The sequence below is a fragment of the Pogonomyrmex barbatus genome, unplaced genomic scaffold, assembly GCF_055798465.1.
Source record: "Pogonomyrmex barbatus isolate J1 unplaced genomic scaffold, ASM5579846v1 scaffold2, whole genome shotgun sequence".
Classification (NCBI taxonomy): Eukaryota; Metazoa; Arthropoda; class Insecta; order Hymenoptera; family Formicidae; genus Pogonomyrmex; species Pogonomyrmex barbatus.
Window position 1 is genome coordinate 6,631,693 of NW_028297116.1, and position 27,965 is coordinate 6,659,657.

The 27,965-nt window shown below is 32.0% G+C and overlaps 4 protein-coding genes and 1 long non-coding RNA gene across 6 annotated transcripts; 2 read left to right on the forward strand and 3 right to left on the reverse strand.

Annotated features, from left to right (window-relative positions):
- Positions 1-147: 147 nt before the first annotated feature.
- On the reverse strand, positions 148-6,154 carry LOC105433932 (15-hydroxyprostaglandin dehydrogenase [NAD(+)]-like). Its single transcript, XM_011649441.3, has 7 exons — positions 5,799-6,154; positions 4,590-4,713; positions 3,824-3,947; positions 3,568-3,674; positions 3,074-3,247; positions 2,491-2,645; positions 148-2,139 (listed from the first exon to the last, which is right to left on the reverse strand). Exons 2-7 carry the CDS (start codon positions 4,680-4,682, stop codon positions 2,025-2,027), a joined length of 768 nt encoding a protein of 255 aa, XP_011647743.2. The 5' UTR covers positions 4,683-4,713; positions 5,799-6,154; the 3' UTR covers positions 148-2,024.
- Positions 6,155-7,139: 985 nt separating this feature from the next.
- Positions 7,140-8,439, reverse strand: LOC148936614 (uncharacterized). The gene is made up of 2 exons (XR_016139087.1): positions 8,255-8,439; positions 7,140-7,514 (listed from the first exon to the last, which is right to left on the reverse strand). It is a non-coding gene; the product is annotated as an uncharacterized LOC148936614 (long non-coding RNA).
- A 60-nt stretch (positions 8,440-8,499) lies between these two features.
- Positions 8,500-13,333, forward strand: LOC148936615 (15-hydroxyprostaglandin dehydrogenase [NAD(+)]-like). The gene is made up of 6 exons (XM_089076237.1): positions 8,500-8,857; positions 9,642-9,768; positions 11,857-11,963; positions 12,266-12,439; positions 12,793-12,923; positions 12,999-13,333. Exons 1-6 carry the CDS (start codon positions 8,765-8,767, stop codon positions 13,162-13,164), a joined length of 798 nt encoding a protein of 265 aa, XP_088932363.1. The 5' UTR covers positions 8,500-8,764; the 3' UTR covers positions 13,165-13,333.
- Positions 13,334-16,990: 3,657 nt separating this feature from the next.
- On the forward strand, positions 16,991-19,878 carry LOC105433908 (15-hydroxyprostaglandin dehydrogenase [NAD(+)]-like). The gene is made up of 7 exons (XM_089077545.1): positions 16,991-17,133; positions 17,338-17,501; positions 17,698-17,824; positions 17,942-18,048; positions 18,341-18,514; positions 18,722-18,876; positions 19,240-19,878. Exons 1-7 carry the CDS (start codon positions 17,082-17,084, stop codon positions 19,469-19,471), a joined length of 1,011 nt encoding a protein of 336 aa, XP_088933671.1. The 5' UTR covers positions 16,991-17,081; the 3' UTR covers positions 19,472-19,878.
- Positions 19,879-20,673: 795 nt separating this feature from the next.
- Positions 20,674-27,957, reverse strand: tral (LSM14 family protein trailer hitch). 2 transcript variants are annotated; one of them, XM_011649400.3, is made up of 7 exons: positions 27,718-27,957; positions 25,944-26,098; positions 25,532-25,832; positions 24,513-24,705; positions 23,976-24,245; positions 23,514-23,690; positions 20,674-23,228 (listed from the first exon to the last, which is right to left on the reverse strand). In XM_011649400.3, the coding sequence occupies exons 1-7, from the start codon at positions 27,836-27,838 to the stop codon at positions 22,940-22,942; spliced, it is 1,506 nt and encodes a 501-aa protein (XP_011647702.2). In that variant the 5' UTR covers positions 27,839-27,957; the 3' UTR covers positions 20,674-22,939. The 2 variants fall into 2 exon arrangements, with proteins under 2 accessions (XP_011647702.2, XP_011647703.2); XM_011649401.3 differs by having other exon boundaries at positions 25,637-25,832; positions 27,718-27,956.
- Positions 27,958-27,965: the final 8 nt, after the last annotated feature.

Below are 27,965 nucleotides of genomic sequence, written 5' to 3' on the forward strand. Positions count from 1 at the left end.
ATTTTTAATTAATTTAAAATTACAATTTTTTAAAAAAGTCAAAAGGAAAAGCTATGGAAGTTATTCTTGTAAAAAATATAAAATTATAAAAGTAGAGAGAGAGAGAGAGAGAGAGAGAGAGAGAGAGAGAGAGAGCTGATTCGCTGATTTTATTAAAAGGCAATGCATTTTATTGGCAAGATTAGCAACATACATACCATGTAACACAAAAACGGAATCTCCACTAATCGTTTCATCGATGGAAAGCTACAAAGAATTATTCGAAAGGGCGATGTTTGAAAACGAAATTCATTAATCAGCTAAACATCTGACCGATGTCGATCTGAATTTTGCAATCTGATGCAATTACGCATTAAACAAATTTTCTCATAATCCCTAATGTCTAATATCGAAAAAACGTGACTGCATCGAGTGTGCTTGCACTTAGGTTATAGATTCTAACTCTATCGCTACATTGTTTCTAAATATTTTTATCTCCCTCAAAATACGGTAGAAAAATTATAGACACGATTGAGAATATATAATTTTGTTTGTGCAGTAATTGTTCGACGGATTTTGGTTCAATTCACGGTTACAGATAACTGACGCAGACAACTCTCAAAACACATATCATATTTCGAAACTTTCGAACTTTCGAAATTTCAAAGTGGGAATTTGCAGGAACAAAATTCTCAACTTTTATATTAAGTTCCTAAGATTTGTAAGAAAATTATATTATCTATCTTTCTTAATAACTAACTGAATCTTTTATTTAAATTATAGATTTATTTTATAAAACAAATTAATTCTATTATTTGATTATTCTAATAATTATAATAATATTTAAATTAATAAACATTAAACTGTAAACATTCGAAATAAAAATCGTATCGTATTTTACAAATTTCTGTAACTTATTATTCCATTCTTGTTTAATTATTTATAATTTCTTCTTCAATTACATGTAATTAATTCGAGAGTAAAGGTTCTCGTGATGTTTCATGAAGAAAGCTTTCGTGAATCCAGAGTTATTTGCATTAGTCATTATAAGAAACATATGTAATCTTTTTTATATCTTTTTTGTACGCTTTTAGAGCACTAAAATAAATGTTTATCACTTTCATTCTATCTCTTTCGCTCTTTATCTATACGCTCGTTCCTTTTTCTTCCTCATACAAGCGATAAATACAAAGTGTTTCTATTATACTCGACTTGATGAAATGCGATTACAATTACATTCAATATTGTTAAACGGAATGACGTTAAAGGATTCGTCGATATTATGATGATGTGCGTTTTAGAAAAAGTTAATAAGTCACGCGACGGTTACAGAGTGCGGCAGGATCTAAATATCGTTGCGATAATTTCCGTTGATACATTACATAATCACAATGCCTAGAAATTTTTCGAATGTCACACAAATTGTTCGAGCTCGAACATTTTTAGACGCTGACAACGCTGACATTGTTAAGGCATTGTTAAGACTCATGCAAGAATCAATGAGAATTCGCAACGCGGGTGCGGGACGGAAGCGAAAGCTATTACATCTTTTACATTGTTTTACATCGTTTGCTCGTTTTCTCTTTTTGTAATTAATGTTTCTCATTGCGACGTATAAATGTTTCCTGTGTCGTTGCGAATTTTTCTTTTTTTTTTTTTTTCTTAATTTTTTTATATCGCGATAATTTTTGTCGCATAATTATTAAAAATCCGCGTACTCGCCGCGGTCTCTGTCGCGGATTTTTATGACAGTATAAAATGTAGCAAAAGTCGTTTCCTATCAAAAGTCAGAGAAGATATATCAGACCCGAATGATGCATTCGTTATCGTTAAAAAAAAAAAAAAAGTAATGAAAAACACATTGGTCTTCTGGATTTTTTATGAAAATGTGAATAACTATACGTTTTCGCTCGCGTTTCCGTCTTTTTGATAACGACGGCGCGACGGGTTATATATCTTGATACAAATTACAATTACAATTGTGCGGTACGGCATAGATATTTGCAGCGAAGCGAGGAAGAATCATTGCACACGTGCGGACTCCCTTAGTGCTTCGCAAAACTGATCTCGTGAGGAGGCTGGTCCTTCTCCACCATCCACACGCTGCCGCTTTTTCCGCTACTCAACACGTGTATCAATGCCTTCGCCACGTGTTCCGCCCTAAAGCGTTGACGATTGTTTTCAAATCTATGTACTAATTTTGCACAATCTGTATGCTAATCTATGCGCTTCTCTGTGCTATTTTTATTCTACGTTTCTATACATGTTTACATATACAACTTTGCAAAAACAATGTTCTTTTTCATACTGTAATTATTATATATTTTTCTTGAATATAACATATATAATTCTTAAATTTCTAATTGCAACTAATTTGAATACTTGAAACAAATTTACTAAAAAATTATTAGAAAGTATTGCTCGTTATGTAATTTATGTAATTAGGAAATAATCAATAAGAGCTATTCGTCACAATGATGTAAAGATAAGAGAAAATATGTGAAATTATACCTTTGAGGAATTGACGAGGCCGTATCTCTTTGCCAGGCATCTTCATATCGAGCCAAGAGAAGCTTTCTATTGACATCTCGTACTAATTTGGTATCTGTGGCACTCGGACAGAGTGCCATTACCTTAACACCCGTCAAATCTACGTGGTATTGATCCTTTCAGGAAAATTAAGAGCAAAATTAATATAACTATCTCTTATATTTAATTTAATAAAAAGAAACATATACTTTAAATTAATAAATTATTAAATTTCATCGTCTAAATTTTTAAATATAAATTTTCATAAATTTATTCGATATATTCGATATATTTTTACAAGTCATATCAATTTTGAATATACATATTAATTTTTATTGTGTTCTATTACTTATTTAAGATATAAGTATTATTGCTTTTCAAAATATTTTTTAATTAGAAATGCACAGATTTATTGCTAATTTTTCGATAAAAAAGTATAGAAAGAGTATAATATTGATTACATAACACTTTATCAGAATCACTTGATCAAAAGAAAAATTTGTTATTCCGAATCAACGATTATAATCGATAATGCAAGATTTAGATAGGTATAAAAAGAGCTTACCCCAAAAGCTCTGGTGAAGTTGACAATAGCCGCTTTTGTCGCGGAATAAATTGGCACGCTGACGTAAGGATTAATGCTGACATTGCTGCCGGTATTAATAACGATTCCACCCTGGCCACCCCTATCGGTGCCCATAAATCGTTGAGCGAGCAAAGTGCCGCGTATTACCCCATTCTATAATTATAGTTGCAGAGACATTTAATTTTTAAATCACAAATATTATAAAATAAAAAATTTTAAAAATATACTACTTTATAAAAATACATTATCTAAATTTAACGAAGAGGCAAATAACTAGGAATAATTTCTATCCTAATTTAGGATGATTCATTATAAAATTGTCTCAATTAAAAAATAAATAAGATAAAAAACGAAAACAAATTCTCACAGGGACGTCGTAAATATAATATTTTAACGCAAAGAACAATTCTTAATGTTATTAGAACAGGACATGCAGGAGCATTTCGCAAGGAAGCTGTAGGGTATTTGCTTACAAGATTAATGTCTACTTCAAGCTCCCAGAATCGGTCGTTCATGATACCAGCGTTGTTGATAACGATATCAATATGACCGAATTCCGCGATCGTTGTCTGAAACGATTCTGCAAATTGAATTGCATCGTATGCTACATAAGAATTGCATTAGAAATGAAAACGATGTAAGTATGTATGCGTTAGTCACTTATGCGGTTTGAAATAAATCGGCGATAAATAAAAAATCGTGTGTGGTTATTATCGCGAATGATCGTACCTTCGAATTGCGGGTAATCCGTGACGTCACATTGCGAAAAGATCACGCGATCTTTACCATACTTTGCGGCTAATGTTTCCACCAGTTTCTCTCCTTCTTCGGTGTTTATATCACAGATAGCTACCTGTACACAATAAAATATTTTAAATAAGTTTTACGTCAATTATGTATTACAAGAATTACTTAAAAAAATTACTTTTTGTATATTTATAAATTAATTTAAATTTAATTTTTTAATAGAAATTTAGAATATAGAAATTTCATCGAGACTGTTAGAAAAATTATTGAATAAAAATTTTCTAAAAGCAAAAAAATACATTTGTTATTAATAAAAGTATTGAATATATAAAATGAAAGTAATATTGTATAATAATATTGTGTAATAAAATATGCAATTATTCAAATTAATATAATAAGATATGTATGCATAATCGTATGCAATCATGTAATCATGTTAATGATAATCTTTCCCTTTAAAATTCAAAGATCATAAGTTTCTGATTTTGCCTGGGTTTGTTTTTGTCTGAAGCAAATCTAAATATTAGTTGTTTTGAAAAAAAAACACGTCGAAGAATCTTTGAAACGCATTTTATGTAAAATTCCAAATCGTAAAAATAAAACACGAGGTATGGGATTTGAAAAATCAAATAGTGACTTTATTAAGATTTTTCTCCTTTCTCTTCGAAAGAAAAGAGATATTTAAACAACATAAAAAGTGCGAAACAAATACATTATTGATTATATTTTCTCTGAAATTATAATATACCTTAGCACCCTGATTCAGCAGTTCGACAGCATACGCTTTGCCGATACCAGATGCAGCTCCAGTCACTAGGGCAACTCGCCCTTTTATTTCCATTTTCTTGATAGATTTTTATCTTCTCTCCTATCTGCAAATATAAAATTTAAAAATAGTATCTCAGTATAGATTTAGATTAATATTTTTATATGCCAAATAGGAAGATCGTAACACTACGAAAAAAATATATTGTGCTTATTTAATACAAATTCAAATTTAATTAGTGGAAATTTGAATACGTTTCAACTTAATAATAATAAAAAAATAAATGTTGTTACAAATGTTTTTTGATACAGATATGTTTGTTGATTTAAGTAGGTTGAATTTAACTATTATTTTGAATTAATTCGTTAGAAGTTTTATTAAGTTTCTAAATTTGTTTATTCAACCTTGACACCTCACTCATATATTTTTCAAAGGAAAACTCTCATACAAAAATAAAACTAAGAAATAAAAAGTAGCCAATCGATATATGCTGTGAGCTTTTTTGTCCTTTTTCTGTTTTGTTAGGGCTCAGACACAATAAACGAGAATAAAGCGTAAGGAATTAAATATACATAATTAAGAACAAAACATTTCTGTCAATTAATAATATTCCTTGATTGTATATTGAATGATCTCTCATACATCGATATTTAATTTTCTATTCCTAATTTTCTATATTTAATTTTTTGTTCCTTATTCCTCTTATTATGTCTGAACTCTTTATTTTCTTTGCTCTTCCTTTTCATAATTAATATCATGTTTAAAAAGGACAAAAGAAAAGATAAAAATAATTTCTCCGAGTTTCAAATTTAGCTTTTGTTATCTCTTATAGATTTCAGCTATTTTTATAAGGGATAGTAATTCAACTCCATGTGTTCCAAGAGCAGAGAACATTCACGTCAAGCGCACATTCTCCAACCTGTCACTTTGACCGAACACATCAACACATCAGCAAGAGAATAAAATACTAATATCAACGATCTCAGGTATTAATACAATTCACATTTTTCATTTTGATATCACAAAGTTTTTTTAATTCAATCACGTCGGAAGTCCGAGATACCGTTAATCATCCTCAAATCCTTTCCCCCGTGACAAAAATCCATTTATTACATATCGTCTGATTCTCTCCCTTCGTCCACCTCGAGATTACGTTCATCAATTCGAATCTTTTCTCTTTTCCTTTCGTACCTTTCGGACTTCTCCACCCGTGCTGAGGTTTCGCAACAGGCGGGATGCGAAGGACACTGGCAAGCCGACTAGCTTGCGTACGGATTGTCCAGACGACGTGTCTCTTTTCCGTTAAAAGGATGCGATTAACGGTGCGGCGAGGCAACTCCGGGAAGGTGTGGTTAGTAGTCGAAGGTACACTGGCTGACTGATGGTCGCGATGGTCGGGGTGCACACCCGGTATAGCCCGATATTGATTGGCGCGTCTGCGTGCCATGCGGGTGTGCGCGACGCCGGCCGGTGCGTGCCTTCCACGCACGTGCGTAAATGCGTGCGCTCGCGATTCCTCGACAGACTATCCGGCGGCCTTCCACGTCGGCCCCATGGCTCCTTTTATTTTTAGAAACATCAGCCGAAACAGCGACCGCACCCCGAAAGCGAAAGTTCGAATTTTTCTCCACTTGATATGGCGCAAAAATCGCTCGATCTAAGGGAGATGAAAATATGTCTGTCCCTTCACGTTGAAACACATCGTCATGTTTAAAATTTCGTTGATATTGATTTTATAATTATTAATTTGTTGTTTGTTAATTCGATTCTGACTTCTTTCGGAAAATAGAAATTTAAAATAATATACACACTTTTTCAAGGTGAAAAATTTGGACAGTTTGACTCTAATATATTAAAATTAGAATTTATATATCGTGAATTAAAAAATTGTCACCTGCAACTGTAATCGTAATTAATTTAATAATTATGCTTTCTAGGAGATAAAATGTAGATAGAATATTTAGACTATTAATGAGGTATTTACATTTTCTACTTAAATTTAAAAAAAATATAAAAGTATTTGGATATACATATATTTAATTTAAAAAAAGAAAATATTAAATAAATATCTTCTTATTTTTAATTTCAAATGCAATGTATAAAACATTACACATGTGTGCATTAGATAATATTAATTTATTATAATGCAATATTAATATTTATAAATAATAAATTATATATAAAAAAATGCAGTTTTAATATATAACAAAATTTCAATATTAAACAGTCGACTATTGAATAATAAAATTTTGTTAAACATTGAAATCGCATTTTTTAGTACATTTTACTATTCAATATTATAATAAGTTTTTTTTATACAAATATGTATGTAAAATACGTATACGTATGTATTTTACATACATTTAACATACATATCTTTTAATTGAAAAATAAAGTATTGAGTTCTTGAAAATAAATATAGTTTTTAAATGTTATAAATGTAGTTAAATTTAAGATTTTTTTATTATATAATTTCTTATACAGCATTTTTTTCTATTTCAAATTTTACGACATATAAAAGAAAGGTGGAGATTGTTGTTCATATAAGAAGTAAAGATTTTATTTTTTTTAAAACTTTTTGACATTAATTAAAAATTTTAGCTATTTATTCTATCTACATGAACGCAGTATAAATGTTATATTAAAATTAGAATTTCCGGATTGGCCGAGTTGTCCCTTGTTAATAAATTTCCTGCACTGGATGACCTTTATAGATTACAGTTATATCAATTGTATCATTGTAATTTTTACGTGGACTTTGTTTCTATGTTTAATCGTTTCGTTGGAAGCGATGTATATACACAGGGAGATCTCAATCGGATGAATAGTTTTTGACTTATCTTGCATGTCAATTTTAAACTTTTCCCATAAGGAATCGGCGTGCAATGTACTGCTGCTTGTATTCATCTTAAACAAAAAACCAAAAAGATACCTTTTTTGTGAGGTTTACATTATTAATTAAACCTATTTTTAAAGAAAATAATGCAAAATTGTAAAAGTGGCGACATATTGAAGACGAAAATATCGATTTTCGCATATTAATTATGCAATAAGAATTATTTATATGAACAATACAATTGCAAATAGAAGTTCAATTTATGAGGGGAATATTTATCTAAATGTGTGCACAGGGAGAACTCAATCGAATAAATAGTTTTTCAGTTATCTTGCACGTCAATTTTGAACTCTCCCGATGTGAGGTTGGCGTGCAATGTGTTCAAGCGCTGCTTGTATTCATTTGAAACAAAAAAACTAAATTGATTTCTTTTTTGTGAGGTTTACATTATTAATTGACTCTATTTTTAATTTAAGCTCTATTTGTAATAGTATTATTCATATAAAAAAGATATCCTTTTGATTTTTTGTTTAAGAATACAAGCAGCGCTACATTGCACGCCGACTTCTTATAGGAGTTTAAAATTGGCGTGCAAGATAGCTCAAAAACTATTCATCCGATTGAGATACCAGTTATATTGTTCAATTAATTATTATTTACGTTCAATAATTTTTAATAATTTTTAATTGCAGTATTCAATTAATTATTATTTACGTTCAATAATTTTTAATTGCAGTATTCAATTAATTATTATTTACGTTCAATAATTTTTAAACATTGCAATTAAAAATTAATATATTATAAGATATACACGAGATCTCGTCTAAATCCGATTTTAGGACCAAGTTATTCTATGTTCACAAAAATTCGTGAGCCCAACAAAGCACAACTTGCAGTTTCACTTCACTGATTTTCTGAGAAACGTTACATATTTTCTCAGCGCGCCGTTGCCGTATAAATTACACGATTGAAATATGAATTTATATCAAGACGTCCACAGTATCGTCTCCGCGGATAAGAAATCTCGCACGAGGAGAGACGAATCAAACGTCACACAGATCGCGAGGTCGAAGATCGCCAAACGAAAACAGTGGCTTCTTCCATATCGATTCAAGGAGGCTCCCGGATCGGCTGAAGATTCATGTCGCAGCTGGTGATCGCGTTGACAAAGAGAGACATCTTGGCTTTTTGACTTTGTGCAATTTAACCATATTTTACTGTAGAAATATAAAATCTGCAAATTCGTATATTGATCTTAAAACAAGAAATATTTTCACGAGTGAAAAGATATATTTGGAAGAGATTAAAAATTAAAGAAGAGATGCAGATCAAGGATAAAAGAGTTATAGTGACCGGAGCTGCAAGTGGTGTGGGTCTGGCATTTAGCAGGGAACTGTTACGAAATGGCGCTTTAGTATGTAATTTAATAATAATAATATTATATACATTATTAAATTAATATAATGTTATATTGATGTATTAGTACTAAATATTATGTAAGAACAATAAGAGCATTATACATTATTCTTTTAAAAATATTCATTAAATTTATTAAAGTGATTCCATACACTGCTTTATCTTATTTTTTTCGTTAATGACAAAATAAATAAAATATATACTAAAATAATAATTGATTAAAAATTAAAAACAAACAATTTTAAATTAGTTAAAAGAATAAAGAAAAAAATATAACACTAATAATTAAAAAAGAATTGAATATAAATTTTTAATTTACTTTTAATTTTAATCTTTCCTTATAAATTTATATTATTAATATCATTTAGTTTTATAAATATTTTTGAAAAGATTTTATAGTCGAAAATTTATTTATTATATAATTTATATCTTTTAATTTTATTTGAAAATAAATGTATTTTATTGTTTTTAATATGTATTTGTCAAATTAAATCAGAATTTCTTGTATTAATTAACAAATAATTTTTATTATCAATAGATGTGATTGCTTTGCGAATTTCAAATGTTTCACTGTTATCGCATTTATACGTAATTCAGCTAAAAGATAAACGTTTATCATCTCAGAATAATCCGTAATCGCATGCATGATTATGATGTAGCAAAGCTACTATTAGAAATCATAAGAAAATTCAATCGCTAATAATGTATCGTAATAATTTTGAAATATTTACAAATTATAAATTTCTTTACGTAAATAATAGAAAAGTAAATTTTTCTTTTAGATGATTGTTATGATTGATATACAGCAATCCCTTGGAGAACAAGCTGTAGAGAGTTTAAATAACGAATTTGGTCGAAAACGTGCCGTATTTCTCCATTGTGACGTGGCGAATAGTTCCGAATTTGATGGTAAACATATATCCATATTATTCATATATATATATATATATATATATATATATATATATATATATATATACGAGGGTCGTCTGAAAAGTTTTGAGTTGAGCCTCAACATGAAGATGACATTATTTATTAAAACCATTCTGGTATTACAATCGTATATGCTTTGAAAGATATCTGTGAAAATTGTAGTCATTTGGACGTTCAGTTATTATTTGATAATTATTCGTGCCAGTTGATGTCAGTGTTTTTTGTAAAAATGGAAGAAATCGAATATCGTGCCGTGATTAAATTTTTACATTTGAAAGACAATACGCCTACGCAAATTAAAGCCGAATTAGACGCTATTTACGGGAACTCTGCTCCATCATTTGCCATCGTGAAAAGATGGGCAGCTGAATTTGAATATGGTTGCACCAACTTGGTTGAGCGTTCGGGACGGCCAACAACTGCGATCATTACCGATAACATCGAAAAAGTTCACCAAATGGTACTGGACGACCGTCGAATCAAAGTTAGAGAGATAGCAGAGGCTGCAGGCATATCGAAAGAATTATCATCATATCGTGTTTGTCATATATTGATTAAAAAATTAAGCATAGGGGTGCGATGGGTGCCGTGCTTGCTCACTGTGGACCAAAAACGCATTCGAATGAACATTTCCAAGGCCCTGTTGGAGCAATTTAAACGAAACGAGTCAGATTTTTTGCGTCGATTAAGAACTGTTGATGAAACTTGCATCCACTACTTTACTCCTGAAACGAAGGAACAATCAAAACAATGGACTGCGAAGGGTGAACCTGCTCCGAAAAAGACGGTTTCATCGGCCGGGAAGATGACGGCGACTGCTTTTTGGGATAGTCATGGAATTGTGTTCATTAACTATCTTGAAAAAGGTAAAACTTTGGGATGTGAGTCGGTGCGTTCGGAAAGATCAGAGATTTTAACGCTGATTGTCGGATTTAATAAATAAGTAATCGTTTATTGTTTGAAATTTATAAGTGCGGCTCGAAATCGAAGGTTCGACACTTTTTTTCTAGATCCTCCGAGTATCGCTTTTATTCGAGATCTTTTTCGGAGTGTCAAAATATTTTTCCGCCGTGTTGTTATTACACTGAGTTTGTTATATTTCAAAGTTTCGGTTAGTTAAGAATAATAAGAATAATTTATAAGAATAAATTATTTTATTATACATCCGCAATTCCAATTCTTGGATATCATTTAAATGAATCTTACATAGCAAAGCATTCGGAGATAAGCTATTTATACAATGCAAAACTATTAGAAAGAACTCGCGTTTTTAAATAAAAGCAATATATCTATTATATTAGCCTGCCGATTCCTCGTAAACATGTAACAGCTCCGCGTATTCTGTCTGTATGCGTATAAGTGTATACGTGTGTCTAACGACGCGTGTTCGGCGCTTTAAGATCCGATATATTCGTCAGAAAACAATAAACGGGAGTGTACTACGCATTAATTGACAAATTGAAGGCAGAAATTGCGAAAAAACGGCCACATTTGAAGAAGAAGAAAATGCTGTTCCATCAAGATGACGCACCGGCTCACACTTCGATGATCGCCATAGCAAAAACTTACGAACTGCAATTCGAATTGATTGATTACCCATGTATTGTATTCACCAGATCTGTATTCACCAGATCTTCTAGTAACTTTTCCTATTTCCTAGGCTCAAAGTTTGGCTCGGGGGACAAAAATTTTCGTCGAACGAGGAGATCATCCGTAAAAGTTTATTTTGCAACGCTATTTTGCGACGCCAACTATTATATGAATGGGTTAAAGGGGTGGGAGCATCACTGGGAAAAGTGTATTGACTTAAAAGAAGATTATTGAAAAATAAAACTGAATTTGATCGAAAAAATACTTGTTGGGCTCAAAACTTTTCAAACGATCCTCGTATATAAATATATTTATTTTTTATTAATTAATATTTTATTAATACATAAATCAATAAACAAAGTTGATTACTGTTTGAGCCAAATATCTGTATAAAAATCAGATTTATTTACATTTATTATTTTCACATGTATTCAATGGATATGTATTCAAAACTGAAAATATTAATTGTTGCAGCGACTTTCAAAGAGGCGATTAATATTCTCGGCGGGCTGGAAATTTTAATAAATAATGTAGGCATAATAAATGAAACTGATTTCTCTAAAGCTATCGATGTTAATGTGGTAAGTTTTAATTTTAACTTTGTGTTTCAGTTGCTGATTATAGTATTGAATTTAATAACATATTAGAGCCAAAAAATAATTAGAATTTTTTAAGTATTTTCTGGCAACAAAATATTTGATATGTAATTATAAAAATATTATTAATATATGAATATATGTAGATGTTGCACTTAAATGAGCTTACGCGTAATCGTTAAAAAATTTATAAACATGAGGTTTAAATACGGCTTCAATTAAAAATAAAATTATTAAAAAATAATTTTAAATAAATGTTTTAAAATATTAACTTTATTGTGTTGCAGACAGCTGTGGTTCGTGGAACTCTTTTGGGGATTCAACAAATGCAGAAAGATTCCGGAGGCAAGGGTGGTGTTATCGTAAATATTTCGTCTATTGCCGGATTACAAGCGATACCCCAACTTCCGGTGTATTCTGCTACGAAGCACGCCGTAGTTAGTTTCAGCCGTTCTTTTGCAGTGAGTATTTTAAAAAATGTAAATGTTGCAATTGACTTTATAATACATAACAAGAAATATAATCATGAAAGAAATTATGATATTATCATGTAGTAAAATATAGAAAAATAAATATTTCAAGATGATTGTAAGTTTTAGAAATATGATTAAATAAGAACTAATTTTCTTTCCTTTTTGAAAACATATCTCTTTTGACAATAAATATCTATTTTTAATTTCTCTAATTTAATATTTCGATTTTAAACTTGACTTAATTTTACATAAGACACGGTTTTATAAAAAAATTTTATATAAAAAAATAATTTTATATAAAAAAGACGACTGTGTCGTAATCAGATATTTTTCTATTTCAGCAACCCTATCATTACAAGAGGACTAATGTAAAAGTGATCGTTCTATGTCCTGGTTTGACCGATGCACCAGTCCTAGAAAGTTTACCCGAAGGTATTTCGGAAGCTGATATTATGCACAATCGGCCTCAGAGGTAGGTTGCTAATCTGTAATATAATTAGTGTGCTCCCAAAACTTGTGTAAAACATAAAGTAAAATTTGTTGTCAGGGTGGAAAGCGTAGCTCACGGATTAGTATATATAATTCGATGCGCACAGAACGGCAGTGTGTGGATCAGCGAGGATGAAAAGCCGGTTTACGAAGTGCAATTACCCGATACTTTGCCACAGAAGAAAATCGAAGTCGACACAGAAGATTGGCATGAGATCAATTAGGGATTAAACAATTCATACATTCATCGTGTATCAAATAATATTGTTAAAATGGACTGCTCTCTTTTACATGTTTGGTTGAATAAAATCTGTTGTTATTATTTGTAATTAATTGAAATTGTAATGTGAGATCTGTAACAGAATCTTCAATATATTTCTGTTTTGTACGTAATGCTTTTCTTATTTTTGAACATATATCTGATTACCTTTAAAATTAATTATGATAAAAAACACATTTTCTGTAATGAAAGGTTTATGTTATATTTTACAGGCAAGTTACGATAGACTTTGAATATTAAATCTAAATTGTTAATTAAAGTGGATGCATATTGGACAAGTGGATGTTATACATGGAATCAAATTTAATTTTTTTAGCCTGTAAATAAGACGTGTAAGATTTGAAAGAATTTTTTTAATATTTCGAGAAATAACGTGCATATTAAATTCTTCTTGAAATTTATATATATATATATATATATATATATAATAAAATTTAAATTATTACTTCTGTAATATATATATAAATATAGAAATCCTTCTTGAAATTTATTTATTATATATATATATATATATATATATATATATATATATATATATAAAATAAAATTTGAACTATTATTTCTGTAATATATAAATATAGAAATCAGATTTAAAAATAAATTAATACAGTTGAGTATCACGCGATTTTAAAAACAAGGATTGCTAATAATTTATTTTTATAATTTAATACACTGTCGTGGACGAGCATTAGATTATCTTATTTATAAAATTTAATAATTTTATTTTATAATCTTACAAGTTATTTTAATTACAATTTATATTAAGAATAAGTTATTTGAAAAAAATCATTTATTTATATTATATCTTCCTTAGGTCACTTAAACATTTTCTTAAATCTGCCGCATCATATATGAAATAAGAAAGTTACATTTTAACAATGATGTCAGTATAATAATTAAATATCACACAAATCAGTCAGTCATGGACCAGTTATTAACCATTTAATATGCAGAGCTGTAATCTCTTGCAAATACGCGTGTATCATGAACTGTTGCATCTCCGGATCGTTGCACAGTGGACGCATAAAAACCCACACAGATGAGAGCCCCGTGTTTTTACTATACGGTATAACACGATAACTAAGTAAAAACCGCCTAAGAAATTACTTTCCTTTTCGATTCGGAGTAAAGTTCGATCGAAACCGACTCGTACCGGTTACTGGTATCGGCTTGAAGGCAACAACGCCGCGGTTTCTCGGCTGATTTATCGTCGGCGCGACGCCGATCGGACGTTAAGTGCATTTTTTTCTATTGATAAGATGCAGCGAGCACGAGCTGTGCGCACGTCAAGTCCTTATCATCGCTTTGTGCCACACGACTGCACTTTTAAGTGCGTTATTTCTAAAGTTCGCCAACGCCACGAGCGATCAATGATAAGCGCCCCATAATTTGCAAATATTGCGAAGATGCAACGATCGTCAGCCTTTTCTTCCTCGTATTATCTGCTTTCTTCATTTTTTAAATCGATAATGCATTTATATTTCACAGATAGGCCTAGAAGTCGGCGAGAAGAATAATGTTTGTTATTTGTTATTAAAACACTTTTTAAATAATATATAGTGTACATTTAATAGACAAAAAATATATATCATGATATAATAATAACGGGTAAAATGTAAAAATTAAATACAAAATTGCTTCCTTTATTAACTTCGATTTTCATCGATTTCTTACTCTTAATTTTTGTACACTTTTGTTATTTCTGAAGAAAAAAGGAAATTTCCCACCGAATGGTGGAGCTATGGAGAGGTCATTTGATTAGGGCTGACTGTCAATGATACGATCATTGATAACGATTTTATTGCGTTATTTATGTTTGTTGCTATAATTACGCGAGCGATCAGACTCAAAAGTTAATATCATCCGATGATCGTCGCACGTATCCGGAACCATACGATAGTTTCTTGCCTTGAGTTTGACCTCTGCTGTAAATTATTATTTTATTTTACAAATAGTGTGTACACACGCACATATATAACGTTACTTACGTCAAATGTTTTATGCGCTGTACTGTAAATTTTTTATCGAATGCATCTCTATCAATTTGAGAAGATAACTACTAAGACACTCAAACGCAATTGGTGTTTTAAGTCTACTTTTTTTTTTATACTTTTCTGTATTTATTCAGAAGGCATGTGGACTTATGTCCTGTCATTGAAGATTAGCTTTGATCTCGATTTAACTTACATTTTATTTTTTTTTTTTTTTAGTTCTAAGAATCAGTTTATCTAATTCAAAGAGAGTCTAAGAAAAATTAATAGAAATTGGTAGAAATGAATATTAGACTTCGAAAGACGCAATTAAAACAAATATTGAAAATAAAAATCAGAAACAAAATTAATTTGGAAGTAATATGAAAATACATTGTCTGAAGTTACAATATGATACATAGGGAGCGCAAAAGGGCGAAAATATTTCTTCTCATTGCATGGTGAGAAGTAATCTACGATCCATAAGCCCCGTCTCCCGCGACTGTCGTAAATTTTTATTAATGAAATGGCCCGCTGGGGTAAAATCAAATATGCAAAACAAATATTTCGCGGAAACTCTATAAATAAGACGCATAACTGGGATGCGTTTTAATAAATTTTTATTTCGCTTATTGCTTAAGTATTTGATTACTCCTAGTATATCTTGCGTAACTTTTTCAATTACCTCATAAACGTTTCTTTATATAAATAAATAAACTTTCTCTGTCTATTATTTTTATATCTCTCATAAAATAAATATTATAAAAAAATAGATAAAAAGGATTTAATATTTCTCAAAATTCATATTTGCTATTTTTATATTTATTAATAAATATATATATATATATATATATATATTTTATTAATAAAATCTTTTATCAAGAAGAAAGAAGGTAGAAAGTAATGTCTAAGAAGCAGCCGTACAATATAATTGTTGAAATGCAATTACTTAATCCGTCGCATCGCTTGGTCTACGATTCCAGATATTATATATAACTGTTGTCATGAAGTAAAAAGACAAATACAATGTTTCAAAGAATGCCTCTCTGTGTCCAGTATATCCAGTATTAGAAAGCGGGTTGCCGGCGCGACGCGATTAATTAGCCTCTGCTGAAGGGGTTAATTAGGGAAAATGCTATCGGGAACAGTGCGAAAAGAAAATGATGAGACGCGACTGGTCTAGCGAGAGAGAAGATAAGAGAGACAATGAAAAGACGGAGAATCACGTTGAATAGCTAATAAATCGCGAAAAATAATTTTATTAAATAAATCATATATTTTAACAATATTTCTTTACGTTGCTGTTGTCGAATTCAATTTTGGCGCTTATTTTGTTTCAAATTGAAAACTTGAAATCGTTTGCACGAAATGCAAATTAATATAAACCGATGCGCCATTTAATTAAGAATCATCATCTTTTTTGTGAAAATTTGATAATTATATGCGTATATTCAATTACATATTTAAAAAAATATATATTTTTACACACCTGAAAAATTTTAAGTATGAGATGATTAAGCAGATGTAATAAATCTAACATTTTTAAATTTAGTTTTAATGTTTACGTTTAACAAAATACGACGGTCGATTTTAAAATTTTTTAAATCGTCGACGATCTCAAGTTTTCACGAAAGAATCTATTTCAGATAGTGATTGTTTGATCTATGCATAATCTACAGCCCAGAGTCCACCTTTTGCCATCTGAAATATCCCCGCCACGACGGGAACTGGAGTCGCAATATCGCGATATATCCCACATCGCTGCTTATCGCATATAAATACCATTCCAACGGTCTCGAAGTTCAGTCGACACGTACGTGTTAGCGACACGAACTCTGAGTTCTTTAGCTTTACCTCGAAGACTTATAAGCACGCCGGAAATCCGCCGGCCATGTCTATTTTTCAAATATCCAAAGCGGTTTCATTTATGGAGAATAAAATAGGTAGGTCTGATTTTGCGTTTAACGCAAAACATGTATTTGATCAATATTCTAAATTATTTTGCAATTCAATGCCCGATCTTATCATAAAAAGCTTACCTTACAAATTAATGGTTTCTATAACTCTATAATAGTTTTTATAACTCTAAAATTATTTGTACTTTAAAGTGAATTTTTTTCATTTATTGAGCGAGTTTTATGTTACAGATCCGAGTCTAAGATCGCTCCGCCGTCGTTCTTCGGCGTCCGAAAGAGCAAAAGAGATAGAAGCGATCAATTGCATCGTTTCTGGAAAAAATGTTCTAATAACTGGCGGTGCGGCAGGATTGGGCTATGCCTTTCTTAATCATTTTTTGAAACACGGAGCAAACGTAAGTTTAAAAAAAATAATCAATACAAGTAAAAATTTGAAAAATCTGATGATATATCTAATTATAATTTCTAAATTAAAAATTAATATTATTTTACAAATTAAACATTTCTCTACAGAATAGCATTAATTGTTAGTAATATTTATAAAATATTGACATCACTTCTGTTAAATTTAATTTAAATTTATTTTTGCAGAAAATAATCATATTGGACATTGATGCTGAAAGTGGTAAACGAATCGCACTCGGCATCGCAAAATCTTATGGTGAGAAGAAGGTGCACTTCATACACACCGACATATCTAATCACAAGCAAGTTACTGGTAAATATACGGTAGCGAGATTCTCAAATCGCGTATAGATGTTTGTCTCAAAACCATAATCACTGAACCCCTCACCGAGTATTGCTATCTTATTTTGTCTCCACTGTATCAATTTAGAGGCTTTCAAAGAAGCGTCATCGCTATTGGGGAACATTGACATCGTGATAAATAACGCTGGAGTTTTAGACGAGCGAAGATGGGAAAAGGAAATCGCAGTGAACATCGTAAATATCAATATTGATAGCAGTTTATTGATTTATTAGTAATTTACTTACTTTGCTGATCACTTCAGTGATTTCGATAATTTTATCATTTTCATATTCTGCCCTCTTACAATGTGTTTTCTTAAAACTTCAGATATACTTTATCTAATTTCGTGACTTTCCATTACTTTATCAAAATACACGAATATTAAATAACTAGAAAATAAATGTCATTAATGAATAATAATAATAATAATAATAAGCATAATAAAAATAAAAAGTAGATCTCAATGTGCCATGTTTGATCTTCTAGGGTGGTATGATGAGCACCGCGATGCTAGCCATGAAATATATGAGCAGAGATACAGGTGGTCATGGTGGTATCTTGGTGAACGTGAGCCAGCATGTGGATATTCGAAATACAGCTCAACTTCCGGTTTACACTGCCACGAAACACGCCGTCATCGGTCTATCGCAGTCTCTTTCGGTAATTTTACACAAAGAATTTAATATAGTTAAGCTAGTTCCAGCCATACAAACAATTATCCTTAAAGTAATTATTCTTAAAATAATTATTTAAAAATTAATTTTTTAACATTTATATTGCCATTTATAAGCGATCTTGCGAGACACTAAGAAAGTATTTCCATTATCTAGAGTAAGAATTTTCATAATCCCGTTTGCTCCTTAATAGGATCCTTGTCATTATGAGAAGACTGGCGTTACCGTGATAACTCTGTGCCCAGGACTGACGGAAACCGCCCTGACAGTAGATAGCCCCAATAAACTTCTCTCCAGAGTTATGAAGGCAGATTTCGTCAAAAATCTTGAACAGTTCTCGATACAAACGTGAGTCATCGACGATATTGTCTTTATATCATTGACATGTCAAACTTTAATCCGACATGATAACCAAATAAGCACTGATTTATTATATCCTTGCCAAATTAAATTATAATATAAATCCATATTTTACTTTCCTAACAAATAATGAATATTAAATATTTAATTAAGTAAATAAATTATGTTTGAGAAGAAATGTTTTCCTTGTTACAAAAATGTAAAAATTCAAGATGTAGCTCTAAAAATCTAAGATTCATGTTGTAAATCCGATCCTGAAACGAACGTTACATCTCCTCTGGTGCTTACGTGTAATCGCTAATAGAGATAAATTTCTCAACGTCTCATCGTTATTTAATCTTATTTTTACAGGCCTTACGTAGTCGCGCAGGGTTTAATGACGATCTTGAGGATCGGCGAGTGCGGTAGTATTTGGGTTATCGAGAGCGGCAGAGCGCCTTACGAAGTTTACGTGCCAAATCCTCACACTCTGCGCCGTTACTACAAGAATAACTTCCCACATGTTGACACTAAGGTCGTGGGAGGTCGCACGATAAGAGAAGTCTGCGACAGCACGAGGACAGGACTGATGAGCTGTGCCTGATAACCGGCGAGCGCCCGACCGTGATCTCTCTCGCTCTCTACTCGCTCTTAGCGTCCAAAATCCTTCTTCAATCCGCGTGGCGAACTAGAAACTTCGTGAAGATATTTCGTGAAGATATGCGTAAATCAGTGCAACCGGAAGTGCAGTACGGACAAAAATCAGAGCAATACGTGGAAAAATGCGTCCTTGAGATTCCTCGTAGATGATTTTACATTACAAAATCTTACGCATATTTCTTTTGCCACTCCGATCTTTTGCCGCTGCGCTGGTTCACATTTCCATCGTAATTTCCTTACACATACGTGTTCAATTTCATTTCTTTTTTTTTTTTAATCAAAACATCAGATTGTATGAAGATGCCTGTGATAGAGAATAATTTTAAATAATAAACGCTTTAAAAAGAACAATACTGATAATCATTTTTTTTAAAGAACATTACTGATATTAATCTTGGAAAAAAAATTGTTAAAGTGTTATGCAAATCTTATACAGATCTTGTAGGATTAACTCATGGCTGCAGACTGCAATATTATAAATGTCTACAGTAAATTTCACGTTAATGGAAGTTTTATGTTTCTATATTAATGTATGACAATTCTTCTGAGCCATTTAAAAACATCGGCATGAGAAGTTCGTGTGCAAAAATAGGAAAACATAATCTTCCAGTTAGTTACGGACCAATAAGATCCGTTAAACTTTAAAGAGTGCGATATCGAGTATAATAAATCATTCTAGATATTGTGTCGCTTATCAAGCATTTAAAATACTGGATAGAGCATGGAAGACGCTGTTTTTTTTATGCATACACTCTGATCCAGCACACTACATGTAACGCGCAGCACACTTTAATATCGCCAAACACACGATAACTTTACCAACAACATATGTTCGAGTCCTATTAAAGGCGTTATATAATTTTATTTACATCCGAGTACATTTTTCTTTTTTCGTAACTGCACAACACGCATCTTTCATATCTCAAAGAGTCGCTCTTTAAAATTCGCGTAATCTAGCATTTAAACTCATAAAAGTTTTATCTTTCACATTTGCATTCATCGAAGAAGAAGCATGGAAAGGACGATGTCCGCATGAATATATTTTACAATTTTCGTGACAACTTGGTAAAGAAACGAAAAAGTGTTTATTTCATTCGATTGTTGGGTAAGTAGTGTGTAGGAAATTGGAAATGACACGACGACGTGTTATTTCATCATTTCAGTATTATTCAGCATCGGAAATCACAATATATCCGCTGTACAAAACAAAAATCCATTCTCGCGTACATTATGAATTCTTCTCGCATGCTCAAAGCATGAAACTTAAAAGTTAAATTTATCATTTCTTACTTCCTTCTACTATTCGTTTATTTCGTTTTGTAGTCCTACGTTTCTTTTTACCTCACTCTGCATTTCTCCTCTGATAGCCTATTGGAGATTTGCTTATCAGTTATGTAAATCTCAAGTTGCGTACGTATGTGTTTATGTGTGTATTTATATATCTGTATGAGAGTTGGGGGACTCCGTACGAGCCATAGAAAAATAATAGTTGCAAATAATATTTTTATTCTGTTTCATCTCCACGTCTTATATCTTTAAGGATATTATCATGCTTTGTTTAGTCTTACTCACATCGCCATGTAACATAATTCTACGCGCAGCGTTGCCGTGCATCCAAAAGGATTCTTCGAATGCATAAGTAGTCGATTATAATTGAATTATGACGAATAAATTTTTATTTGCGTTTAACGCTTTTGAAAATTGTTACGACCATTCAAATTTGCATAATCTATGCAAATTCGGATATTTTACTTACATGTATAAAGCATTATGTTCGTTCCAAAATTAGAACGATTGAATAAATTTATGAAAGAAAAATGGATTAATTATGAATTTATTTGAATATACATGCATAATTGTTATATCACATAACATTTTAATTGAAAAAAATTATCTTATTTAGAAATAAATTATTTAAATACTTTTTGCTTGTATACATGTATATTAAATAGGAATGCTCCAATTTTCCTTTGAATATGTTTACATTAGAATTTTCAAGTTAACAAAATACGGAGAAACCCCGACAAAATATTAATTTTAGATATAATTATAAATATTAGGAAACAAATTTTAATGAGCATTATATATAAGTTATAAATTTGATATAATCATTAATTATAATATATATTTGTTGTATTAATCAAAATTTACTTGATATATATAAGAGCAATCGAGGAATCCTTAATTGCAAAACACGATGACAAGTATGTAACATGATTTAGAACTTAGCTACTTACAATAAGACTGACGCTTATACCTTCCATAATTCTAGATGCAGATCTTGCAAAGAAAGAGTAGGCGGACCGTAAAATTACAATTTAATAATACAAAAGTTTTATATAAACTGTGTGTGACTCTCGCTTATTTCCCATTTATATTCATCCGCCTTAATAAAATTATACATTTATATGAACTTCGTGCCGAGGACTCGAAAAACTTTGTCTGCGTACACTCAAAAAAATCAAAACAAAAGAAAAGAATACCATTTTTATCAGATTTATCTTGTACTATGTACCTCACAATATTCCTATTCTCGACAAATGCAATTAGATACAATCGATTTTTACATACTTTGACGAGAAAGTACTTTTATGCACGTCTGTTGCCATCCACTTCCGATAAACGGATACAAACAAGCTATTCCATAACGACCAGTATTATCAAGTCACCATCACCAAAACCATTCCATATTCTATTAGTTATAGTCAAGTCTTGAGAAAACTGGACTAAAGAATGATCACGATCGAATTGTACACAATTTTTTTCTAACTACAGACAGATACACCACTGATTTGTTTAAAGCGGTTTCATATTTCATTAAGAATTATATTAACAAGACATTTACTTCAAGTAAAACTTACGACTAGTCCTCTCACAAGTAATTTCCTTTCCTGATTTCTTAGATATGAATTCACACAAATAAGTATCAATATAAAAAAGAAGAACAAGGAACGTTTTAATCATAATTGACTTCGCTTCCTTGATAAAAACGTTCTATTCTTTTAACGCCAATTCATCGTGATCATTGTCGACTAAGCGATAAGAAAATTCGTCTCTAAAAGTACCTTCTTCGATCATTTAGTCGCAAAATATCGATGCAAAGAGTCATATGCGCCAGCAGTGTCCACGTATGCAATTCTTGTCACCTAAACACATAACCACCGGTTTGGCGATTGCAAACGCACTCCGTTATGTAATATAATCTACATTTAATCCGGCCGTATATATTTTCTTTTATCCAACTGCCAAATTCTAATCCAAATCAGTCCATAACGGTAGAGCATATCGTAAAAATCTTAATCTATAGTTGTGTATACTTATACATAGAGCAGCGCATCGCTTTCTCCCCGGCATATTACTTTTTACTTTTTCACGCCATACCGGTGACAAATTACATTTTTCTTTTCTTTATTTAGATAACGTTCGTCTGCGATTGAGAGGCAGACTGTTCGTTGGTCGCGCGATTTTGACTTCCCATGTTATTCTGTAATTGGTTAGGGGGTTTGCGATTACCGCCCCTGCTACCTCGATAGCCACCACGGAATCCAGCGTTGTTACCACCACCGCTGCCCCTATACATTCCTCCCATTCCACGATTATAGTAACCACGGCCACGGAATCCTCCGCGCCTTGTTGAAGCCACACCAAACGTTTCTGAATTCAGCTTTCGTTCTGTTCTCCAATCCGTGCGTTGGAATCGCCTGAAAAAATGTGTAGTATAAAGAAAACAAAATTTTGTGTAAATTGCAAAATTATATTGATAATATAATAATTAAAAAATTCGATTTTTATAAGAAAAAAAACTTCATAAAATTTGTATGTTTTAAAATTGAGAAGTTGTATAAATGCAGATATATAGAAAGTTCAATATTCTTAAATTTCTAATATCTCAATTTTTTCGATTCTAAAGAATGTAAATCATAATTGTATCGACATTTAATTGCATAATGATTGTATCTATTAAATATTTTCTTAATGAAACATACCCTTTACTCCTTTCAACAGCTTCACAGCTAATATTATCAAAGAATGATTTCGACTTATCGTAATGAACAATTTCCGGTTCCTCCTCGGGTTCACCTTCACCAGCACCTGTCTCATTTCCACTATCGTCTTTCTTTTCATTGTCAGCACCATCAATTTTCGTTTTCGCCAATTGTGATCTGGGAATATTACATCTTAGTGTCACATTTTGATATAAATTACATTAAAACCAAATAATGCGATTTTATGATAGAACAATGTTAATGTGATGCGTAAGCAATTCGTATTAGATTGTAATTACTATTGCTTTAAATTCACATTGGTTTACTTTTGCATGGTATCCACATTGGTCATTTCAGTAATTACTAGAAATGAATCCGGCACGTAACCATGCAGGATCAATCATTAATCTTTATAAAAAAACAAAAAAAAAAAAAAACAAAAAAAAACATTTATGACCTTACCTTAATTCCTCGAACTCAGTGTTAGCTTGTTCGAAATCATAGTCGTTATCAAACTTTAGTGTCTTAGGCTTGGCACCAGCGTTGTTTGCTTGATTCGTGCGGAAACCACCACGTCCTCTACCTCCTCGACCTCTCATGTTGCCACGATTTACCCAACCACCACGGTTGCCTCGACCACCTTGAACATGACCTTGATTCTGGCCATCTTGCTTTATCATATCTCTCTTCTCGTTATATTGAGACATACCCACGTTAGTCTTGTTACCATGGCTGAACACGCACAAAATTAAAATATTCATTATATCAACATTCATGAAACTATACAATTTAATCAAATTAATAATAATTAAGGATTTATCATTGAATTGTTTTGTATTTATATAATTAAAAAATTCTGCGAACCAAATAAAAATAATTGTACTTTTAATAATATCAGAAATCTGAAAAATGAAACTATCACTAAATTTTACTATTTTATTACAAAACTATAAAAAAATATTTAGTAATTCTATTTTAGTAATTTTTTAAGCAAAATACCTGTCATGGTCTCGACGAGGCGGTTGGACGGTCCTGATATTTGTCTTGTCATTCAATTTGCCAATGTTACTGCCCTGCTGCTGTTGTTCATGTCCTACTTGAATACCTTGATCCATAGTTGGACTTTTCCTTGTCAATAAGGATGATGTAGGAGTGGTAGAACGAGAACCACCGCTGATAAGATCCAATACACCTATTATATCGCAATATAAACACGTCATATAATGTCGGTACATAATAGCTGACCAAAAATGCAAGCATTCCTAATTCAACACGAAACTTTAGTATAAGAAAATAAAGACATACTTTCCATTCCCAACTTTTGAAATGAAAGATTGCTACTACTTTCTACAAAAGTTTCGCGTAAAAGAAATCTCTTGAGGATTTTTAAACAATTATTATTGTTTATTATCAACTGTTGTTGCTATTCTGTTATTTATAAGTATAAATGGAATAAAATTGAAAAATGCATGCAGATATAATATTTACTAATTTTAAAAAAAGATCAAATGTAAAAAAGATAAATTATATACAAAATGATTTAAAATTTTAATGGACATATTCATTAAAAAATATTTTTCAAAATTTAAAAAATATTTAAATTTCAAAAATATACAAATTTATTGTACATTCAGTGCATAATATTTACTCAAATTTACTCAAAATTATTATAAGATACATATCTATAAATACAAAAAAAACACATAGGCAAAGCATGGAATTTGCAAGCAAGATATTAAAAATTTAAGAGAATAAAGATAGGAATAGGCTTTTGTTTGTAGAATAATTCAAAATTTAATTATAATGTTAATTATAATGTATAATATATAAAGTGTATATGTAATATAATGTATATAAAAAAATGTTAAAATAATCAAGTGTTTGTGTGCATACGTTTTATATTACTTGAGACTAAAGCATAAAGCTTGATAGAGACAAATTTTGCAGGCATTACCAAAACAGGAGCAGCAAGAAGCATGCCAGCAAGGCAAGGGATATTTCATAGCAAAAACAGTTACCATCTTCCAGAGATTGATCTTTTGGTAATGGGTCGATATTGGCCGTTGGCAGTGAGTTTGGGATAGAGATGGCATTGGGTTCAGCAGAGCCCAAGCTCAACTCACTTGGCTGTTTATTCATAGGTCCGCGAGGATCTCTAGCTGCAGTTGGCATTCCCATTACCGGACCCATAGCTCCTATGCCCATGCCGTAGGGGGCTCCATATTGACCACCCATCGGGCCCATCTGGCCCATCATTGGATGAGCATAATTGGGCTGTGGTTGATACGATTGCTGACTCATAGATGGCTGCACTGTCATCTATGAACAAAGAATTAAATGTTTAATATAATGTTTTTATTTATAAATCCTGATAATGCTCATTTCAAGATGACTCCTGTTTAGAAAACAAAAATTCTATAAAATAATTACCTGCACGATTGCCGGATCATTGGGAATAGAACTAACATTGTTGACAACTCTGATGTCTTTAATGTCTGAACCACGGAACAGAATGTATTCATATACTTGATTTTGTGGTGCCACAGGAAGTTGAGTTTCTCGATCTTCAGTACCAAAAGAGCGCACTATAAAAAACAACAAATTAGTTCGTTTCATTGTAATTAGATATCGTTACAATTTCTTATTACAATATATTAATATTGAATGGGTGATTTATTAATATTGATGATACTCAAGCGATTATTGAATATTTAAGTTATAAAACTATAAAATATCTATAATACTAAAATAACCTATAATAACCACCTTGAATTTAAATCCTACTCCATAATAGCATTATTATTTATATCGCATTAATTTATCGTACAAAAAAATTTACACATTATTTATTTTTTTACATTATCATTATAGAAAAAGGAATTTTATATCAGAATTGTAGTGGTTTGTAAATTATCACCATGTCATGTTCCATTATTAATGTCATTTTGTGAACATTGCAGTTTATTTTATCCGAGTAAGAAGCGATCTGAAATACTGAGAAATTTTATATTTATAAGTTTCTTTCACATGACTCCAACAGTACATTTCCACGAATAATATTTGTTCCTTATATCTGAAATATTCCAAAGTCATTCGTTTACTCGGTTTGGAACAAGCGGGACAAGAGGAGCAAGGACACGTAAACATTCAACAGAAGAAAGAGACAAACATTCCACACAAGCGTTACACATACCAAATCCAAATTCAAAATTACATCTTCGGCATTAATAACGGCATTAGTCGATAACTGCTCGAATTCTTGGAATCTACGAAGCGTTGTAATACAACACGGCGAGCTGTGTTCATATAAAATTTTTAAATTTTTCTATCGAGTACTATCGAGTATCAATAATCTAATAATCTAGTAAAATAGATAATTGACGTGAAAATTTTCCGGTAACCTCGGTCAACGTACAACATAACGCACGCAAATCGAGTGATTCGAAAATTCCGACGGACACCCGACACTCGACATTTTTCGCCGCATGTGCAGGTCGAATCGCACGATGCGATCGATAGATCAGCTTAGATAAAATCAATTGCGACCAAGATTTCCGTTAAGCGGTTTTTGTTTCGGAGAGATATTCGTTACGAAGGGAGTTACAGATCGCCGCGATCCTCCGATTGTTTCGCGGCGCAATGTCGTTGGCACCGGCGGCATCTCCGACCATCTCCGATCTTCCACCGACTTCGTGATCGCGGAGTGCTGGCGAATCAGTGTCGGGAGAATCTTTATCGGCCGGACTTATTCGTCTGGTGGTGCTCCAATTTCGCGAATCTTGCCTTCCCGCGGAGTTGCGAAGAGATGACCTCTACGTTTACTTCGCGGTAATGGAACGTGACGAATCACGTACAATGCCCGTTCCCGCGCACAATGACACGGGCGTTCGACGACTCGGCGACGTTATTTGCCGGTCGCAAGCACTTCCGACGGCGAGTGGGCGGGCGAGTGGGCGAAAGAGAAAAAGAGAGAGAAAGAGAGAGAGAGAATGAGAGAGAGCGAGAAGGAATGAGCAAGCGACCGGCTGTTTTGCGGTGCGAGGAACAAGAAGACGCGGAAGGACATGGAATCTCGGTGGTAATGGCAGCGACAACGGATGATGGTGACGGCAGCGGCGGGACAGCATGGTAGATGAGATGCGACGCGATGCGAAGCTATGCGATGCGGCGGGAATCCATCTTGGATTTCCGCCGTGCTACTCACCGTTAGCCAAGGCAATCGTGCACTCCTGTGGATCGACAGTGAACAAACGACCTTCATAACGAATATCCGCCTTCGAGATCAAGCTGATCTTCGAGCCCAGCTCTGGCATACCACCGCTCATCTTGACTCTATCTCCGTCGTGCACCGATCGATGTGATTTTACGGGATTCACGACACCATCTGACGGAACCGTCCAGCTGACACCGATGGTCGACGGCGGACTGTGGCGGATTGCCAGGAGTGCCAAC

Bases quoted from the DNA above. Each gene is read 5' to 3' on its own strand.
- LOC105433932 (XM_011649441.3), bottom strand. From the start codon at position 4,682: ATGGAAATAAAAGGGCGAGTTGCCCTAGTGACTGGAGCTGCATCTGGT. The intron at 3,948-4,589 runs GTATATTATAAT...TATTGTGTACAG, and splicing joins TGCTGAATCAGGGTGCTAAG to GTAGCTATCTGTGATATAAA. The intron at 2,646-3,073 runs GTAAGCTCTTTT...TTTTCCTGAAAG, and splicing joins ACTTCACCAGAGCTTTTGGG to GATCAATACCACGTAGATTT.
- LOC148936615 (XM_089076237.1), top strand. From the start codon at position 8,765: ATGCAGATCAAGGATAAAAGAGTTATAGTGACCGGAGCTGCAAGTGGT. The intron at 11,964-12,265 runs GTAAGTTTTAAT...ATTGTGTTGCAG, and splicing joins AAGCTATCGATGTTAATGTG to ACAGCTGTGGTTCGTGGAAC. The intron at 12,924-12,998 runs GTAGGTTGCTAA...ATTTGTTGTCAG, and splicing joins ATGCACAATCGGCCTCAGAG to GGTGGAAAGCGTAGCTCACG.
- LOC105433908 (XM_089077545.1), top strand. From the start codon at position 17,082: ATGTCTATTTTTCAAATATCCAAAGCGGTTTCATTTATGGAGAATAAA. The intron at 17,825-17,941 runs GTAAATATACGG...GTATCAATTTAG, and splicing joins TAATCACAAGCAAGTTACTG to AGGCTTTCAAAGAAGCGTCA. The intron at 18,049-18,340 runs GTAAATATCAAT...TTGATCTTCTAG, and splicing joins AGGAAATCGCAGTGAACATC to GGTGGTATGATGAGCACCGC.
- tral (XM_011649400.3), bottom strand. From the start codon at position 27,838: ATGAGCGGTGGTATGCCAGAGCTGGGCTCGAAGATCAGCTTGATCTCG. The intron at 25,833-25,943 runs GTAATTATTTTA...CTTTGTTCATAG, and splicing joins ATGATCCGGCAATCGTGCAG to ATGACAGTGCAGCCATCTAT. The intron at 23,691-23,975 runs GTAAGGTCATAA...TAATATTCCCAG, and splicing joins ACTGAGTTCGAGGAATTAAG to ATCACAATTGGCGAAAACGA.